The sequence below is a fragment of the Ceratotherium simum genome, chromosome 23, assembly GCF_057802395.1.
Source record: "Ceratotherium simum simum isolate JZ-2026a chromosome 23, ASM5780239v1, whole genome shotgun sequence".
Classification (NCBI taxonomy): Eukaryota; Metazoa; Chordata; class Mammalia; order Perissodactyla; family Rhinocerotidae; genus Ceratotherium; species Ceratotherium simum.
Window position 1 is genome coordinate 45,784,927 of NC_141922.1, and position 21,308 is coordinate 45,806,234.

The 21,308-nt window shown below is 40.9% G+C and overlaps 1 protein-coding gene across 11 annotated transcripts in view; it reads left to right on the forward strand.

Moving 5' to 3' along the window:
* The first annotated feature begins 7,919 nt into the window (after positions 1 to 7,919).
* Positions 7,920 to 21,308, forward strand: part of RUNX1T1 (RUNX1 partner transcriptional co-repressor 1) — a 139,434-nt gene continuing 126,045 nt past the window's right edge. For 3 of the 11 annotated variants that reach the window (XM_087447672.1, XM_087447677.1, XM_014788046.2), the window contains exon 1: positions 7,920 to 8,196. Coding sequence is in view for 4 of the 11 variants with exons in the window: in XM_014788046.2 (XP_014643532.1) it covers positions 8,169 to 8,196 (28 nt within the window). In the remaining 7 variants the exon portion in view is untranslated. Of the gene's footprint in view, positions 8,197 to 9,022; positions 11,149 to 15,181; positions 15,724 to 15,872; positions 16,047 to 21,308 lie in introns of those variants that run through there. The other 8 variants (XM_087447679.1, XM_087447670.1, XM_087447674.1 and 5 more) reach the window with 4 other exon arrangements.

Sequence of the window (21,308 nt, forward strand, 5' to 3'; positions counted from 1 at the left end):
TACTGGGCTTAATTTGACTATTCCTTTTAAAAGTCTTGACTCACAGAGAACGGTAATGCTTTGAACCTGCTTCCTAACACAATACCTGTGTGAAGAAATGTCTAGTCCTGACTGTCTACAAATACATGGACATACAAATGAATGTGAAGATGTTAAGAAGAGGTTGGAGGAAATTGGAATGCCAAAAGTTCTAAGGGAAATATGGAATATTTATGAAACTATGTGGTGCATTTTGAAATGCAGATGTCTCTGGAAATGGAAATGTAATCATAGGAAGGAAAACTGTCTTTAATAAATCTTCTTAATTAAAATCTATTGTTCAGAAAAAATATAAATCCTCCTCCAACATTAGAAACAGTTGTAAGAGGTAGGGAACGTATGGGTTCATTCAGATTGCAGCAAAGAATTATTATTAAAAGTTCCTGGTTACAACACTTTGTTTTGTTGTTGTTGTTCTCGTTGTTTTTTAAAGCTAAAGAAGTGGCATTCTGGTAGACTGAACATAAATTGTTTGCCATTACGGTACTCAATGAGGTGAAAATAAAAGAAGTGTGTAGCACAAAAACATATCCAAGTATTGATAAGAAGAGAGAGTGTGTTAGAATCATTGTCAAATTACACGAATTTTTTGGGTTTTGGTTTTCTTTTTTCAGTTGCAAAGGCTTTGAGTGGATGCTGCTCCGGCTCAAAAGACTCAAAACCAATTACAAGAAATAAACCTGGCCCATCCTTCCTCTCAATGTTCAAATCTCCCCTATGAGACCCATACAGAATGCTTAAAAATGAAAATGTCTACATGATTGCATTTATGAAAAATATTTAAACTTCTCTGTTCTTATTAGTCTTCAACTGTCATTAAACTTGAAAAGCACTAGGACTTTCAGTTAAACCAGTGCACCATGGCATAATTGTCATAACATGTCAATAGGATGAAGTACACTAATTTCATAAGTTCATGAGCTGAGGCCGCCAAGGCTGAGCCCTGCATGTGCAACAGAGTCCATGATGCATAATCTCTGACTGAAGACCCTCCATTCACCACTGCAAGAAAGTGGGGGGTTGGAATAGCCCCGAGGCTATGCACAAGGAAGCTGTAATAAATTGCACACCTTGAATTCATTATAGTACCTTTTCTCAGCTACACATTGCGCTTGGCAAATATAGTCCCAAGTGAGGGATGGCTATCACTGACCTCTTAGGGGAGAGTTGCAAGTGACCTAACCCTCCTGCAGTAATCACCCATTCATGGCTCAACTTTTGAAGAGCTTCCAGTCTTGTTTAGATAAAGAGTTTTGTGACTGCTTATTTTATTACTCTCTGATAATGGGCCTCCATTGTTGATTGCAGGTACCTGAACAGCAGGTGGGGACGTTAGGAACCTATTCATATATAAGCGTGCTTTTCTCCTTTTATGGATTCAGAGTCCCGCATGATGTTGTGTATATTCTGTGAACATGAATGCTGGGTTTTTTTTTGCAAACTGAGAAAGTGGGGCTCTGTGTAAAGAAGAAAGATGGTAAGGTATGATGTTCTCAGTGCTTCCAGTAATCTCTAAAGCCTTGATGCTGACCATATGTGGGCCAGCATCATTGGCACTATCTGAAATCTTGTTAGAAATGCAGACTCTCAGTCCCCGGCCCAGACCCACTGACCCAGATTCTGCAATTTAACACAATCCCCCAGATGCTTAGTATGTACATTAAAGTTTGACATGCATTGCTCTAAAGGAAAATATATTAGTTCTTCTCTATTAGAAAGAATATATAGTTTCCAGGAGATGTATTAATATTGCAAACAATTGTATATATATACATATCTTTGTTGTAAAAATATTAAATAAGGAACATTTGTTCAAAAATAAGAATTTGAAAATTTAGGGCAAATGTCAGTCCAGAAGTGACTTTTTTCCCAGAAAACATGACAAATTGAGATTTCCTATCTTGTAAAAATTTTTTCGCCTCAAGGAAATTGGAGCAAATTGCAAGGCAAACTGGGTGGTCAACATCCCCGATCCTGTGGTTTTACAGGTGCCTAACCTAAAGGGTACATTCGTCAAGTGATTTCCTTAGAAGCATAGACGAAGTCTGGGGGGAATTTAGGAAGGGGAGTCCTGTTGGGCCCAGGCGATGGAGACACCCTTTCTAGTGTCTTTCACTGAGACACTGGGGTCTCGCAGTTGGTGGCCAGCCCTACTGAGAAAAGAGTAATAATTGTGCAAAATAGCTTCATGCCAAACATGATTAACAGCAGTCTATATTTCCTACAGACTTGGCCAAAACTTGACTCTCTCCTCACTGCTGTGCTGAGAGCCAGCTGCCTGCTGCCTTTCTCCCCAGAGGTGGATGCACCACATGATGCAGTGATTCCCAGAGGAAAACACTCCTGTGAGGTGATGCGAGAGTCGTCAGACTGCAGTGTTCTATGCAGTAAACTGACATTTTTAAAAGATTAGGGAAAATAAGATGATTAAAATACTGTAACATATGCATCTTTTAAAGGGTGGATTTAACGTGGACATAGGTACACTGATCCTGCATAACTAAGGCTTAAATTTCCAAATAAAAATGATTCTTTACTAAGTATAAACACCATTTAAACAATCTGGATTATGTAAACTATCAATGATATAATAATTAAATGAGAGAATGGGAACATGTCCCAGACAAATTAAATAGCTTGTGAATTTTTACTGCATATTGACATGTGAACTGGAGAATAGTTGAACTACTATAGAAGATAGAAGAAAAGCATTACTTATCTCTAAGATGTCCCTAGCTCCAAGTTCCTTTCCACAGTATTTTTTTAAATTTCTAGCTTATTGTAGAAAGTAAACTGAAATTTCACAAACATTTGTGGTTTATTACAGATTCTAAAAGAATTCAATAAACAGTTAAAAATACAAGTATACATTTTTCACATCAACTTCACCATTATTTCAAGTATTGAAATACACTTATAAAACAACACAGAAGACCCTTTTCTTTGGTTGCCCACATTTTCTTTATTTAAAACATTGATAGTGTTAAAATCTTAGGTTTCTTAATAACTCATTAAAAAGAAGTCAAGATGGTGAGGTTTTGATTCGTTTAGATGAGACAAGACATCTAAGTGATGGAGCTTTTGCATCTTATTCACTCATCATTCAACAAATATTTATTGAGCGTCTAATATGTGCCAAGCACTGTTCAGTGAACAAAACAAAGACTCCTGTCTTTGTGCAGTTACATCACAGTAATATGCACCTAACTGAGAATTATACAGGCAGAGTAGCCACCAACAAAAAAAATGCAGCAAAAAGGAAAAATAACTTCTCTGGGCACGTTCAATAAAAAATGGGGAATACAGAATTTCAGTGGGGGAGGAGAGTTATAGGATTTTATTCTGGTTATGGTATTATAAAAATCAACTTTCAAAAATGGAGGTGGGAAATATTCAATTTAAATTAGAACCATGTGAATAAGATTTTTATTTGGCATCATTATTTTTCATGGATTAGGTATAAAATGTCACATGAGATAATTACTAGATTACAGATAATTGTACATAAAAACATACATGTATCGCATGTATGTGTGTTTCATATTACGCAATAAATGCTTTCCTGCAGAGTTTAACGTGTCCAAATCTGACAAACACAAATATTTAAATATTTAAAGCATAACTCATTATTTAAAGAAACACTACTATGAATTATTTTGTAAAACTTTCCAAACTTAAAAAAAAATTTCCTTTTCAAATTAAATAAGTAATTGAAATTTTGCAACTTGGGCTTTTTGGGTGCAGACTGGTTTTAAAGTACTACAGAAAAACACACATGACTATGTGAACACATAGGGATCATGAATTAAAATCAAACTCTGTTTGCAAACTTGCAGCTAAATCTTACAAAACCGATCAGCTTATTTGAAGTGATGATGAGAGCCATTTTTAGGTTAGCTTATAAATTCTCTACTAAAAAAAATCTGTTTATTATCTTAGGTTGAAAGTCTCCTAAGAATGTATTTAATGTATTTATACACACTGAATGTGTACTAAGTACATGTGGCTTAACTACTACAGAGTAAAATAAAAACATCTCTGAAATTTACTCTTTTATCTGTCTGTCTTTTTTTTTTTTTTAATTTAATTAATTTATTTATTTATTTTTCCCCCAAAGCCCCAGTAGATAGTTGTATGTCATAGCTGCACATCGTTCTAGTTGCTGTATGTGGGACGCGGCCTCAGCATGGCAGGAGAAGCAGTGCGTCAGTGCGCGCCCGGGATCCAAACCCGGGCCACCAGTAGTGGAGCGCACGCACTTAACTGCCAAGCCACGGGCCAGCCCATGTCTGTGTCTTAAAATTAAACATTAAACAAGTTAAATATCCAAATTGCAAAGATTTGGAATAAAACTTGTCCATGCAAAGCTCAAAAAGTAAACTACATAAAATTACACAGCAAAAGAAAGAGAAATTGCAAATAGCGAGTACTAAATTTATGAAAATGTAATTATTACTTGCTATTCTTTATGTTTTTTGTACTCTGTTTTTTCACAGTTGCAACAATAAACAATTTTTGTTAGAAATAAGTAACATGGTGATTAAGAATTTTCATCAACCTAGGCAAATAGGAGGACTTTTTTAAGGTAGAGAAAATCACAGCTTGGGACTCATTTAAACTTTAAGATCTATAAGAAGGAATTTTAAAAGTGCTGAGGAAGTGCTTGTTGACATTTTGTGTAGGAATCCCTCTTTGTGAGAGGTGAACCCCACATCTCTAAAGAAGGTCATAGGCACTCCTCTGAAATTTGTATTGAAAGCTTTCTGCTCTTTTTTAGAATTAAGGGAAAACAAAAAGCATTCTTAGGTAACATTACTGAAAAAGTAAACCTGTAAATTGAAAGAACTTAGTACCTTTACAATAATGAAAATTTAATGATGTGAGAAAAATTTTCTAAAGTGAGAAAAAGAAAATTGTTAGTAAGGGTTTTTATATAGTTTAACACATTATTGCATATTTTATTCTACAATTTAATGGTTTCATTAGGGTGGGTAGGTGCCTATTTTTCTAAACAATCTCCTTTTTAAAAAAAATTTATTTTTCAGATTTTTTTTTTTTAGCTCAACATGCCGAATAGTCTTAAAGGTGCAGAAACCTGGTCTTTCTCGTGAGTGGCAGCTAGGGAGACAGTACTCATCCCTGTCTCCTTGGATTGGTTTTAAGAAATGTTTCAATTAATAGTTTATTGTGTTATGAATGTTACGTCATGTGTATCCCCCACTCCGAGGCCAGGGTAACCAAATGTTTTGTGGACTTGTACTGTTTTCAGGTAATTCACACCCTCCCACCACACATAACAATGAGCTCCACCCTTTTCACTTAATGTTTTATTTTCCTAGATTTTGCAATTCAAGAATCACCTCATGCTTGAGTTGGTCCCTATAGTTACTATTTGCTTCAAATAAAGGAGTTAGGAGATAACACAAAGATAAATCCTACAGAAAAATACGTTCCACATTTTACAGAGCGAAGGCCTTCATAGGGGCGGAAAGTGGGATTAAGGAATATACTGAGTCATTCTACATCAGCTCAAGGATGTACGTTCTTCAGCTGCTGTTATCAAAATTTAAAAAACCTTCAGATTTAGTGATATATTCTATCTGATATAAAGCCAAATTGAGTAGAAAATGTTGGGTTTTTTTAAAGTGTAATTAGAACAATGATTATTATTTTCCCAGAAGTATGACTGCTAAAAGAGAAGATCCTGTAAGATTTGTAGAATCTTATAAAACAGGATTTAAATACATGCCTTGGTGATGTGAATATAGCCTGAAAGTGTAAAACTCCGTTTTGATTTGCTGTAAGTTACTTTCCATCGATTTTGAAGCTTAACGTTTCCATTATAATTTCACACCTACATTGGCACAATTTACAGGAAGAAGGAAATTGTGACATAATATGTATATTTTTATATTCCCCTTATTTTTTACATCCTAAAACTTGATATTAATTCTAAATTTTAAAATATGATTTTAGAAATAACACTACTTCACAAGAATCATTCCTGATTCAGATGTCATTTTATTAATTTTAAATAAGCATGTATGCATAGTTCCAGAATCCAAATTATTGGTTTTCAATTTGAGGGACAGAAGAAATAATACAAATAGAATATTAAAATATCAAAATGTTTTTGATTCTTTAAAGAAAATATAAGTAAGCTTTGACATAATTTCCTACACAAAGGAGTTATAGTAGTATATATAAAATTTTATATTTTATTATTAATGCTATTAAGATTTGCAAGGATAGCAAAAAAATAAAGAGCTGTAATGCAGAAATTACTATAGAATGTACAACTTGATAAAATTTGAGATTCAAATTAAGAGCATCATAATATCAAATACCCATACTTAACATTACAATTCATTAATCCATTATAATTCGTTAGTCAAATGTCTCAAGGAGAGGGCATAATGTACAATGAGTGTTTTTCTGGAAACGATTGCTAAAAATTAGTATACTGAGTCTGAAAAGACTTCAGAATTGGAAGCTCCAGCTGGGTTTAAAAGGATGGGGGAAGGGATATTACTCACTATTAAATATCTGAAGCACCACTTTCAAAAATAAAATCCACGAATGTCTCATCAGTTCCCATTGCATCAGGCTGACTCTGACTCTATCTTAAGCATTTTTTCCTTTGTAAAGACGAGATTTAGAAACATGCACACAGGACATTTTGCATTGATTTAGGCCAGTTGGGAAAAAACATGGCTCAGAGTACGATTTCAAATTGTTGCACTAAATATAATAACATTTGCAGTCGTGGCACCGCTCCATAATAATTTAAAAGATTTCATTTTACTCATCATTGCAAGCCATTATCTGATCATATTTGACCTACATATTAATATTTTCATTATTATTCAAGCCCTTTTTTGCTCTGTACAAACTGTCAGTCCTGTTCACTGGGAGATTATTTATTTACTCTGGAAATATCTGGAATTCTTTCACCCTATCTTTTCCTCTGAGACTCCCTCCCACCCCTCCAAAGTATTGATATTAATGTCTGGGGGAGGGGGGCACATCCAACAAAGACGTGGGATAGAAAGGGGTCCTTCTTGATGGTATACGAGAGAAGTAGAAAAACAAAGAGGAAAAAAAGAAAATGATAATTGTTTTCTCTAAGGCTATTATCTAATGCGAAAGCAAATAGTCAGTTTGGAAATCAGCTAACAGAAGGGGATTAGAGACGAGATCTGAGAGTGGCTTGATTTCTAGCAGAGCTGTCTCTGCAGCCAGTGATGAGACACAGGCAGGGCAGCCAGGAGCGCTCCAGATGGCCGGGGAAAGTGGTCGTCTTGGGTTACTGCAGGGCACTCGGGCCGCCGGAGAGCAGGCGTCCCGGGAAGGCATCATTAGGGAGCCAGCCCCACGACCAGGCTGCACTGGAGAGGGCGAGGCCGGGAGGGAGGCCGCCCGCGCGCCCTAGCGCGCCGGGCCTGCCCATTGTTAACATATACTTGACCTTCGTGACCCCTGCACGACACAGATGTCTCCCACCTCCACCTCCCCCCCGCCCCGCCGCGGGTCCTCCCCCCTGCACCTGGTAGCGGCCGCGCCGCCGCCTCCCTCCCGAGCGGCTGCGGCGCCCGGGGCGCGGGCGCGCGCCGGAGCCGGCCTGGTGCGGGCGCTCTCGGCGCACAGCGCGCGGCGCTCCTGCTCCCCGGCGGACGCCCGGCCACCCTGCAGATAAATGCGTCGCCTTCCTCGAGAGTGAGCGAGGGCGGGCGAGGCAGACGCAGACGCCGCTTGTGACAGTGGCAATTCCCTGCGCCCCACATCACATTTGTCTGCCACAGCAGCAACAGAAAAGCGGAGGGAGGGAGGGAGGGAGGGAGGCGGGAGGAGGGGAGCGGAGCTCCGCAATTCTTGGGTTCTGCGTGGAGGCTGCGTGTGGCTGGCATCCCCGACCCCGGGCTTTTTGCACCGCAGTTCGCTGTGTGCAGCGCCGGGCGGCCGTGGGCGCCTCGTGGAGCGACTCCGCGGCCTCGTGGCGAGCGCGCGTGGGCGAGCGGCCGCGGACACTCTGGCCTCGCGGGGAAAGCTGCGCCGCGCCCTCGCGCCCTCGCCCCGCGGGCCGGCGGAGAAGACGGGAAGTTTTATTTGCAGCTCCGAGCCCGTGGCGGATGGTGGGACTCTCCGGCCCTGTGCAGTGTAAGTGCCCGCGGGAGGGCTGGGCCGGCGGGCGGGCGGCGGGGACGGGCCCTTGGCTATTGCTATTAATTATTCTGATGACCGTCGTCTTCATTTGGGTTATTCGGCGGAGAGGCTTCGGGCTCCATTTGTCGCTCAACTAGGGTAGAACCACGCACCGGGGCAAAGAGGAACATCCCGGGTGACTCCAGTCTGCGATGACACTGAACTTCATGGGTCAACCGAGGATGCGATTTTGACTCTTAGCTTCCCCGCACTGTCTTTTTACAGTAATTTTTCTTTCCTCTCCATGATCACGATATGTGAGCAGGAAGGCGCTGCATGTATTTTCTGCCCGGCAGAACAACTGGTGAAGGTGCCCACGGTGCGTCTGGCAGGTGGCCCTAAACCCGCATCCTGGGGTTTTTAAACTGGAAGGGAGAGGCTCGTTTCGCTTGTGGAAAACTTAGCTCTAGGAGCAAGAGAGGCGGAATCTTAACTTTGGGACCCGGCTGCGACTGGGATCGGGGTCCTCTTGGCGGCACCCAGGCGCTCTGCGCCCGCCCGCGAACTTTCGCTGTTACTCTTGGGGCGTTTGGGGTGCTCGAGTGAGAAGCCCCCGGACGCGCGGGCGGCGGTCCCCTGAGTGCCTGTGGGTGGCTCCGGACAGGGGCGTCTCTCGCCCGGTACCGTCCGGGGCTTTGCCGCCGGGGGTCGGTGGGCAGCGTCGCTCCCGCCCCGACCTCCGCGCCCCCGGGGCCCCACCGCCCCGGCTCCCTGGGGGTTCCCGTCGCAGCCCCGACTCGGCGCCCGCCTCTCCTGAGCGGGGAGCAGAGCCTTGTGCCCTGCAGATCCCCCCCGGCGGAGCCCAGAGGGCTCTGGGGAATTCCTTTCGTTTTCCAGAAACCTGGTCCGGTGGAGGAGTGCCCCGGGCCCGGCAGTCCACCCCTCTCGCTGCGAACCTGAAAGGACTGGGTTGGTTGGCGCACCCAGACCCCTTTCCCGGGGCGGACCCTGCGCTGGCCAGGATGCCTTAAGCAGATACGGTTGTGTCGGCACAAGGAGCTTAAATCCATTTTTTGAAACTTTTTTTTTTCCTTTCCAAGGGCGGTCAACCCTTGGAAAAGTTTGAGTACTGTGATTCCGGGAAGTAGGACGTGAACCAAGACTGCTACTAAAAATAGTCCCCCGCCCCCAGGCCTTTCAGTTTGGAGGATTTGGCTGGGGAGCCTTGCAGCCTTTGGTCTCCTTCTTCCTCGTAAAGCACAGTGGAGAAATCTTTTGAGCATAGCTTTTTTCAGTGGGCGCCTCAAATCGCATCGCCGCAGTCTGGCTGCCGCTTTCTGGGGGAACCTGGAGAATGGCGCCGTAAGGAATGGCTCGTATTCCCGGTAGAGGAGGTTCTGCAGAGCGCTCACCGAGGCCAGGGCGACGGAGTGAAGACCAGGAGAGCTGGAGAGGCCGCTCCAGTCCAACTTCATGTGCTTAATGTAACTCGGAGCCCCCTTGAATTTTTAACTTCGCTTCCCTTAATTAATCTGCCCAGGGCCTTTATATAAATGGCTGTCCACAGCTGCTGCAAATTGATTTATCCCCTGATAAAGGTCGGGTTGCTGACCAAAGCATTTTCTTTCTACCCTCTGTGTGAGCTGAAATCTGTTTTACAGGGTTTTTCCCCCTCCCAGTCTCCTTTTAAACATCTGTACCATTTTTAAGTGCACTCAGTGGCTTCTTATTATCATACCCCTCCCGTTGCACAGAACGGGAGTGGAGCTGGGTCTGTGCCCAGTGAGTCCACACTCACTGGAATACAAATTGACCAGCTTCTCTGTGATAAATGGTTTGTTAGTGTTGGGGGCCTCCTTTTAGTTGATGGCAGCGTTTTGCCTTGACCATCTGAGTATTGTGTTGTGCCCACTTTCTCCTGTCACACAGTTCCTTAGAAAAGGTCAACAAACACCATTGTTTGTTAAACCATCATAGCCCCAACCTCGGTGTTTATGTCAGCTGTAATGTGTACACATAGAAGCAAATTCATAATTCTATGGATTTTTCCCCCCTGGTTTATCCTTAAAGTCTAGTTTTAACATCATGGGGGCTTTCAGATAGCATAGATAGGCTATCTGATTGCTTTTTCTCTTTTTTTTTTTTTTTTTACTGATTGTTATTTTTTAAGAGAGATCTGACAGTCTCACTCAGTATTAATCAGGGAATTTTAGTTTGACCCAGGCTTTTTTTGCAGCCAGGGTGGATGTTGAGGAAGTTCAAGTCTATCATTGCCTAACTTGTTCTGTATTTAGCATTTGATATTTCTTAGGTTTATTCTTTCAAAAGACAAAATTCCAACCAAATAACCAAGGCATCAGGCTCATTCTGGGTGCATAAAAACTGACTTTTCTAAGATTATACTAAGAGAAGAACTTTATATTAAAAATCTTTGTTTAAGCATTTAATAATTTTATTGTAAACCATTTAGACAGCAGTCACTTTATTTGAAAAGCTAAATGGTGAGTGGGAGAATTTGAGTATGTAGTTTCTCCAGTGGCCAGTTCATACGTAATAAAAGCAGTTGAGAAAACAGTCTATTTTTTCTTTAATGTTTGGACAACTCAAAGCAGACGAGAAGTCTTTGAAATGATGTTTTCCTTTGTAGACTTAGTCTCTGTGACCCACTAATGCCTGCTAATAATTTGATTTTAAAATTATCCTTAAAGGACCTTCTAATAAGCATTCTGCTTACAAGACAATGCAAACTGCACTATTAAATATGAAGTTGCTGGAAATAGTAGGACAGTATGTGTGGCAGCTACAAGACTGCAGCTTTTTAATATTTTTACCATTTTTCCTTTCTGTAGAAAAGTAAAATATTGTTCTTGATGCTAGGATTCAATGATGTGCTCTCCCATCGAGGATATCAATCTAAATATTTGCAGATAAAAGAGCACTTCGTGAATTGCAAAGAGCTACACAAATGTAAGGTGCCATTATCATTTATTTTATTGTAATATAGAAGCTTAGCCAAAAAAATTTTTTTTAACGTTGAAGAGGGATCTCAAGAAAGAAATACTTCCAATAGGAATGCTGGTCAGTGGTTGTCAGTTTAGGACATTCTTCACTGTCAAATCATGTTTCTCACTTCTTTGATATGAACATCAGCTGACAGGCACTGAATGCAAAGCCTTCTTCATTGAGGTTTTATGCAGGCAACATAGCCCTTCATAGCAAAGCAGTCTGAAAAATTGGCACCTGCAGGATTTGCATGTGAAAAAAACGAGCCAGTTGCGTTTTACTGGAGTCTATTACTGTAAGTTATGTAAGTTCAGTAAGAAAAGCTATTTATTTGTTGCTGTTTGGGCGTTTAAAAGTTCTTTGTTTTATGGACACCTTATTCATCATGTAGTGATCCACAGACTTTATCAGTAGCAGAAGCAGGGAGAAGGAATCTCTGGCTTTATAGAAGTTATTTATTGTGGAATGGAGTTATTTTTAACCATGTGCTTACTTACATTCATACTTAATTTTTAAAATGTGCCTTAAAATGATGAACTCATACAGCTTTCAGAACAATCTGTCAGAAGTTAAATACGTAAAATTAGGTTAACATAAATATCCTTTGAAAACAATCTAGGATTTTAAGAGATATACTTCAATAACAAGTTAAAATCTATAAGAAAGAAATTAAACCTTTCATACTTCTAAACTTCAGCAAAAATGTTTCCTCCCACTTTACTTGTTAAATCACTTGTCACCTAAATGCCTTTTAAAAATATCATATTTGACCCTATGTAAGCAAAATAGCAAATGTTAAATCAACTAAAAGACCTTTGTGAAACTCAGAGTATTATCCATCAATGGAAACATTTTATCCAGAATAAGTTATTATTATCTAAAGAGACACCTTCCAACTTCGCTTTTTTACGGCCATTAATATAAGAGTTCCTAAATAATGTTTAGAGAACAGTGAACATTTTATTAAAGCAAACATTAGTTCAGTTTAATGGAGGTAATTGTAAGTGATAAGACAGAGCAGGTTATCTCTGTGTTGTTTAAACAGAAGGAGCTACTTTGCACCATTTCCAGTAGCCATCTGTAGAAGAGAAGGGTTTGCACCTGTCTGTCCACACTAATTATAGATTAGGGCCAAAGAAATGAAATTCGAGGAGGTTTTCAGCTAATGAAATCCATACTGATTTTATTGTAAATGTGTTTTGTGTAAAGAGGGTGATGGTTGAGTTATGAGTGAATAAATCGCTATGTAGCTGCTAGGCGCTTGGTTTTGAAGCGCAATTCTGCTGCATTAACCTTTGATATTAAAGAAAAGACAAACAACTTAGACACGGATGCTAGCCTTTGTTTGGCATCCATAGCTACAATTTAGCAGCAGTGAGGTTCAGTGTGCCATTTAAAAATGTGCTGTAAGGCAGCTTAAATGTTAAGAATATTCTAATATTTTGAAATGCAGATGGAGTGGAAGGTAGGTTTTGTTTTAACTTAGGTATACAAAACATTAGAAAATTAGAAAGCCTTTTTCTTTTTCTCTGCATTTCAGTTTCACAGACATGAGAAATTAAAGCAAAATGAGTGAGGAATGCATTCTGCAATAAAAGGTCACATGAATGTCTACCACATCTGTTTATAGTAATTATGAACATAATTAACATAAGAATTACAAATGAAATAATGGCAAGCTGAGCAATGAGATATTATGCCATAATGGTCATATGTTGGAATTCTCACATTATAGCACACTAGAATTCACATACTCAAAGAAAGAAAGAAAATGCTAGATTTTTATCTGAATTAATGCTTCAAAACTTATCTGCCTGGGGCAGATGGACTTCTTGCTTTTATAGGAAGGTAACCTATTATTAAGAAAAGAACTAGTTGAAATTAAGATTTCTAGTCTCCAGCCTAGACTTTAAGACAGCTGTGATTATAGAAACCACTTTCTGTTGTACACTTACTCTGAGACTATACTTCTTGATTATTATATTGCCTTTTTTTTTTTTTAAATTGAAAGCTTTGTAGCAAAGTGTTTGCCTTGGAAGAGAGTCATGGATTCTTCCCATTTGAGAATTGGTTGATCTTTTCTATAACTGTGAGCCAAAAGTCAATGAACAAACAAGGTAGTAATAGAAATACTGTGCCTTTACAAAATAAGAACATTGGCAGATTAGCTTTGCACAGTTTTTTTCATGCCCTCAGTGTTTGGATGCTTTTTAAAGAAAAATGTAAGCTTTTTCTGGGTTTGAAAGTAGTAGTGTATTTTTTTTGTTTGTTTTTTAAATAGCATTTTTTCAAAGAGCATGTAATGGAAAAATTAGTGGGCCTTTTTAAATTGTATTTTTTTCTTCCTAGCTTTGCGTTGGGTTTATAGGCATTTGCATATAGTCTGTGTCCAAATTGGCCTGAGATGTAGGAAAAGGAAGGTATGTGTGGTTGCATGTGGTTACTCTGAATGCAGTTTCCTATAACAGCTAGAGAAAAGGTGAAAGGTGACCTTTTTTGAAAGCTAAAATGATACTTCAGAAATCTGTTATTAGGTTTAAAACATGTGAGAATGACAGATTTTCACCCATTTAGAGCTCACTCGATTTTGTAGCGTACCCTGCCAAATGGTTTACTTCCTACCTTCGCACCCTTCTCTAACTGTTGAACCTGGTCACTTTTTGAAGATTTATGGGGAAATGTTACCTTGTTCTCATCTCAGTGATACCACGAGGTTTTCCACATTATTGGATTACTGGAGGATTGTGGCAGACCCCTTTTTATCTGACATTCATTGCATGACAAGATTTTTCACACATGCCCTTCCCCCACCTATGCCCAGCTTTTTTCACTTTGCTTTACCTATCAAATGTCCCTTAATTTTTTTCTTGGGGTGGGAGCATGGGTGAGTGGTGGAGGGAGTATCCACTATACATAAAACCATTTTTTGGCTAAGTGTTTTGGAGGAGAGTGCTTGATTAAACAATGCCTCTGCTCCTTTTCTAAAGGGCTTCTTCAGATTGGTCTCCTCTAAGAGGCTGCTGCCATGTCTCTTGCTCTTCTATGATTTTCTCTACTCACTAGCCTTGCTCCCTCCCCCCCACCATATAGTCCCTTTATATTGAGACCCCACGCATAAACTATTTTATAACCCGAAGTTTCACTGCAGCTGGGGCTACAATGTGTGTCACAAACGGTTATGCAGTTTATTGGCTACTCCGTTCTGAGCTCTCTCTTCATCCTGCATTGAGAGCTTCTTAACCAAGCTTCAGTGCCTTGAAATACGGTACAACCGAATACTCCCCCTCCCCCCAATAAAATAACCTTCCTTGCTGCATTATCTGCACTCCATTAAGGACCTGATCAGATGCTCCGATTGTCTGATGGGTGCATTTAAAAGTGAAAAGAGGTGCCCACGGGACTACTCAGGTGTATCTCCCTCCTGACCCTGATGGGGTGGAGGATGAACTCTGGTCTGACGGACAAGCATTAGCTCCTGCTTGTTCTCTGATTGATTCTCGGGCTCTGGGTGGATGAAGAGCTGTGAGGCAGCTCAAGCCAAGATTGATTGCCTCAATTTCAAATTCCCACCTCCAAAATAGGCTCTCAGATGTACACATAAGGAACTCCCTCCCCCCAACACAGTTTCTGGAGGTGGAGCAGGTGTTTGAGTCACCTGTAGCTACCAATCACAAGTGGCCCTTCTTATCACAGTGATGCTGGGACACAAGTCCTGCTGGGACACATTAAGGCCCAGGGAAGGGAGATATTTTATATCTGCCCGTGTCCGTCTCTGTATGCCTGGTTTGGGGGGGGGGCGGTTGGAATTTAGAGTATTAGGGTCAGCAAAGAAAGGACAAGAACTCCCACTTGAGGTTGGTCTGGAAGGCTGTGTAACTGCTGTGAGGACTCAACTAGGTTTGTTTTGCAAATTGTGGCTGTTTGGATGGAGGTGAGATGGTGAATGTCTCATTGTTATGCTCTGCCAAAGAAGAGCTCTGGACGCCGCCCCCCCCCCCCCCCCCAGCCACTGACCTTGAGAGAACCTCCAAAATATTCACAGTTTAGCCCTGGAGCAGGACAATACAGTTTGCTAGTCCAGATTCCTCTGTTTTTTTCCTGGAGTAGGGGCAGATTTGGGAATGCAGGCAACCCTCAGCCAGCCTTGGGGTACCTTGCCCCCACTTGCCATCCCCGTCCTGGGGCCTGAGTCTCCACCCCCCATCCCTCTCGATTTCTTCCCTCCAGCCTGTGTCTCATCCCTCTCTCTCTCTCTCTCTCTCTCCCCCTCTCTCCCACTTTTCCTCCTCTCCCGCTCTGTCTCACACGCACCCTCTGTTTATTTTCCTGCCTCCATCTGGGCCCTGCTGATATTGTAATCACCCTGATGCACGTTGGCTTCTCTCCTCTCCCTCCTGTGCTCACTCACTCACACACAATGTGCCATCCTGACAAGGCTTTTACTTCTGATAAGCTCCGATGTGTGTTTAATGAATACAAAGCCGCGGTCTGGGTGCCGCCTCGGCTGCGGCCGCCTCTCCTGCGCTCCTTTGCCAGAAGGTAATCTCCGTGAACCTCCGGGAGGGGAGGCGAGCAGGGAGGAAGGAGGGGTGGGAAGGAGCAGGGGGGGAGTGCGGGGAGGCTGCTTTTCTCTTTCCCTCTCTCCCTTTCCAAATGATTCAGAAGTCGATAAGACCAGGAGAAGTGAAGATGTAACATGTTATCTGTCGCTCCTCTTAGCTGGCGGAGAGAATTTACATTTAAAGATTAGCAGAGGGAGAAAGAGAAATCTGCCTTTTGTTGTGTGGGGTGAGGAGGAGGCATCAGTCCTGGCCTGGCCGCTATCTCCCATCACCTCTGCTATCCAGACAGGACTCACAGAGGTGAGATTACCGGAGGGCCTTATCTTTAATTGGGTTTAGTTTTGCCAGTCTGAATAGGTTTAAAGAGACTCGATAAAGGGGGAACAATAGATTATTTATTGACTGGACACTGAAGCCTTTAGATGAAGAGGGGAGAGAAAAAGCTGCTTAACAACTTGATTAGTCCATTTTTATTTTTAAGGTGAGACTGTCTCTTTTCTGGTGCAAGGAAGGGCCATAGAACTTAGGCAAAATTTGAATGACTTAAGTGTATTATTTCCTCTTCACCCCCATCCACTGCCCTTCTCAGCACCATCACCCTTATTTTAACAGGAGTTTCATTTACCCCTGTGTTTAGGATTGCTAAACTGAGCAAAAAGGGTAGAGGCTTTTGGAATTGATCATTCATGTTTGGTTTTGTGTGACTTGTTTTGAGTGGGCGATGAATTGATGCTAACGGTGTACTTGAATGAGTGAGAAGAGCAAATGAAGCCTACTTTTAATGTGGAATTAGTTCATTTTATAGTATGGTTTCAGCTAGGTCTAGAGAAAAAAACATCACTCTGAGTCTGTTAGATAGATTTGTATTTTGGATTTGAGCCATGGAATTTTTTCCTTGGAGTTGGTTTGAAAAAGGAAAAAAATGTTTTATTGACTCATGAGTGTATTTCAGAAAATTATAGCATCAACTTTGGAAGGTTCTTAAGATGGATAAAAGTGGAAAAAATGATTGCTTTGCCTCCTACATATTGTCGAGATAGGTGTTTTCATAGGTAAATATGATCCAGTAACTAGAAGCCTAATTAAAATTTGTTTCAAGCCCGGGGTGGGGGGGGGACACGTTTCCTTGCTGACAGCAGCAGATCGATGGGGTAAGACAATGGAGCCCCATTATGTCACGTCCATTGACTGAACGTATTGACCTTTCAGGTCTGCTGTTGCCTCGGTGAGCATGAGGAAACACTGAGATTCACAGACTGACTGGCCAGAGTGGCACGTATATTACTGTATGTCATTTCTGCCTTCAGGTTACCTTATCACCAGACAGACAGAATGGGATCGGACAGCCCGGAATTCTTCAGAAGGGGTAGAGCTCTTTTAGCTAAGAACTAACAGGTAGCATGTCTTAGGAGCATCTTTAATTTTACCAGGAATTGGGTGTTCCGGAGAAATACGTGGAACACTTTTCTTGAAAAAATCTGAGAAGCAGCCTAGCTACCAATCTTGCATATTTTACATATAAGGATACCCATTTCCAGGATTTACCTTTACCTTCTCCAGAGGTATTTACAGTGAGTGTTTGATCACATCATTTAGGTGCTCGTCAGCCTGTGCTCTGGTGACATCCGTTCTTCCCCAGTCTGGGGTACTCAGATATCACGCGCCTGCTAAATCTGTATCTGATAAAAGCATGTGTAAGGCCCCTTCCAACACAGGGCCTGACTTTCACTTTTTGTTTCCTGTTTTCTTTTGGTGGGTGGAATGTGAAGACGGGGTGTATATATTTTTGTGCTTGCATAGACAGTAATATGTAAAGATAAATATATGTGTATTCCAAGCAGAGGCAGAGAAAATACTAACTATTCGTTATCTTCTTGGTGTCATCTACCCTTTTACACATTTTGTATAGTCTTTGCATAATAAAACTAGGTATTAAGCAGACATTGAGTCAAAGAAATTTGAATCATACAAAAAGTGAAGATGGAGAAAATCAGAAGGGACTTTACATATTTTTTAAAAGTTTAATGAAAATATACAACTATTATGAATATGCCTTGTACACAGCAATTGTTGCCATCAAGTAGGCAACTGATGCCCTTTACAGTGTTTGAAACAAAACTAGTCCTTTATACCGTTTTCATGAAAATGTTAGGTTTCTATTTGATCAGCAGGTGCTGTTGAAATGAAAGCCATGTGTAAATTTTCAGAAGGCCAAAAGTGTCAATTCAGAAAAGGAAAGTGATAAGAGAAAGTGCAATCAGTTTTCCTGTTTTCAATCTGTGCAGGATTTGAAGAGCTGTTTTGTTAAACTGCTACATCTGCTCCAATATGAATATTGAACTACTTCCACTAAAAATAACAACCTATAATTTGGAAGCTACTGCAGTCTTTTGTTAATGTGAGTGGGTTATTTAAAAACAAAAAACAAAAAAATAAAAAAAAAAGGACAATTTTCTATTCTGATGATCTCTTGCCTAATGTGCATTTTCATTTGTTGGCAGTTTTATCCTCAGAAGATAAATGGTATTATGCAATTAGGACCTTGTCTTGTTTGACTATGAAAGAGGTTTCCATAGGTGAAAATCCTGGTCATATAAAAAGGGTTCACACAAAACAAAATTTATTTTAATATAACCTGTTTAAATATAGTTATTTAAAATGAGAGTTATTCCTTACATTCTCTGATACTACAATTTTTAACTTACTGCCGACTATTATAACAAAGTTAATACTATTCCATTGCATACTGAGCATTTTGTGATTTATTTCACCTTTAATATACCTGCAGCTGTAAGTTTAAACTAATCAGGGATATTTTACCTAACAGGCTTTCAGAATAATTTTTTTCATGCTTAAATAAAATGATTAAATTATGCTTGAGTGCCTGCATACAAAAGCTTTAGCTTCTGTAGTACTGCTAATCAAATAAGTCTTATGGACAGGGAAAGCACCACATTAGAGAAAAATTGGATGCATTTTACTAGCGACATTTCTGGGAAAGACATGTTCTTTTTAAATCATCCAGTATTAATTAAGAAAACTCTAACACATCTTAAATAATCATAATAAAAATAATACTTCATCCCTATAGTAAGAAAATGAATGGCAATAGTATCCGTGTAAAGCTGAGCATAGAGAATTAAGGTAGAAGGAAGACTGATGAAATTTGGAGCAGGTTCAATATTGACTCTATCCACAATTGCAGTTGGGTTGACTTGTGGCTATAGTAATTTGTCCAGGGTGAGATGTGATCGCTGCTTAGGATCAATTAGAGGCTGTGTAGCTTGTGGCTTTGCACTTGAATTGTCAGACACACTCTTCACAGACAAACCCAGAGAAATCTCCAGAATGGATTAAGGAGAAGACAGACATTGTGACACATGAGCATGTTGGGTATTAACAATGCAGTGTTTCTTCTGAAATGCAAAAGAAGAGGTAGTTTGAGGAACAGCATTGAGTGTGTGCTTGGGATTATGTGTATGTGGCCAATCAAAGAATAATGCTTTTAAGGAATGTGGTTTCCAATTTGAAGCCAAACTGCAGCATGCTGTGCTGGCATATCTTTCAGAGACCTGGGAAGCCCTGAGGGTATATTCCCTGGTCCAGCACCAAACACTTGGCCACTCTCAAGAAGTGATGCTGAATCACCTATCAGCATAAGACAGTCTGTTTTACAGACACAGTCTCTTCATTTGTACGTGATATTCTAATGAGTTGTCTTTGTGCTGAAGCCACATTCAGTGTTGAAATTGAAGCCTCAGTGCCTTATATGGCATCAATAGGGGAGAGCTTCTTATTGCTCTTTTCAAAATGTTCATATTTATGAAATGATATCCAGGCTCTTACATCATCAGAACCACTGGTGAAGTAATGCCCCACAGTTGAGGTTTAAGGCATGAGAGCCTCCTCTTTGAAAAAGTTTGGAACCATCAATGCTGCTTAGAACCACTAATATTTTCACTGACCGTAAGAGACCTACTTTTTAAAATCCCCTGCTTGGATGACTCTAATTAGAATTACTTGTATAATGTAACTCATGAAGGAATAAAGTAAGCATTTGTTTTTATAGCTTTCATTTTGGTCAAGATCTCGAAGACAAATCAGTATTTGGGTGAATAAGGCCTTTAGAACATAGACCTTGTTGAATGCGGCGGGCACAAATGTCAAGTTTTCCCATTGTCCAACAATCTCCGCGCTCTCAGTGCCTGAGGAAATGTGGTGACTAGACTGATGAATCTTTTAACACCTGGCACACTTTGGTATGTGCTCTGGGCTTTGAAGAGCTGCCACCTAGTTGTTGGTGTTGGGAGAGAGGAGAAGAACTGACAGATGTTAGAGACCTGCTGTAAGCCCGGAGTTGATCTTCACATACATTGTCATCACTGATTTTAAGTAAATGATTAACCAGCATTTTACTTTCCCCATTTCAAAGAGCTCCAACCTGACGCTTCAAGACTCTGGCCGTGGTTGCTCTTCTCGCTTGACCTTTGGCCCCAATCTGGAAAACTGAGGCTTCCTTGTGTTCTCAAAATTAATTGCCTACTTTGTTCCCGAGTTCTAATAATTAGAGCCTTAGTCTCTGAATATCTGGCTTAGTATTCTCCGTAGCAGCCAGGATCCATGCATCCACTGCTTTCTTTACTTATGCCCTCGCCCCTAACCTAGGTCTCAGAGTTGGCTGCCAGCTGACTATCCTTTGATACGCCCAAGTGTATGCCAGTTTGTGTCCCTTAATACCTCCTAATCCGAGCTTCTTCGTTACTAAATTCTGTTCCCTCATCAGAATACCGCCTTCCCGCACTACACTGAAGCCAGGAGGAATCAGTCTGTTTGCCTATTGATCTCACCCAGCACTCTGGAACTGTCTTCTGTTCAGTGTCCCTAGCCCCTGAAGCTTATCCCATCCCAGTTGGTCACTCTGTATCTTGATCTCAGCATCCCCCAGTTGGCCAGGTCCAACTTCCTGGTCACTTATTGAGATGAGAGGAGAGGGATTCTGCACCATCTTGTGTTTGTAACTGTAGTTATATAGTGTAAGGCACTTGCTGTATTATAAAAAGAAGGACCTGGCCTGTGTGCATTTCCCTGACGAATAGATAAACTGGGGTTCCCTTTCCAGTTCAGTCACTGACTTGCTGGGTGGCCTGGGGTGCATTCCAGCCCTTAGGTGAATTCTTCAGGAGTAAAATGAAGGGCAGACTCAGTGATTGTTAGGCTTCTCAACTCTCACATATATGTGTCTATATATGATACTGGGGGTAGGCTTTCAGGAATTTCCCATGCTTAGGAGAGTGAAAAAAAAATTGTTATATTTTTAGTTCTGAGTTAGGGGACACTACTAATCTCCTTATAGCTGGGAAAGGGAGTCAGTGTGGAGCAGCATCATCCTCCCCCCGCTGTTCTCCATTGTGAGGAACTGGCACTGGGAATAGGCAGCCAGTTTTTCATAGCCATCCTAGAGCTTAGATGATTGTCTGAAATTTTAGTCGTTACTCTGCCTTTTTCAGAGGTGAATGTTGGAGGAAGGAATCTGTTTCTGCCGTGAGAAGGAATGAAAGATGT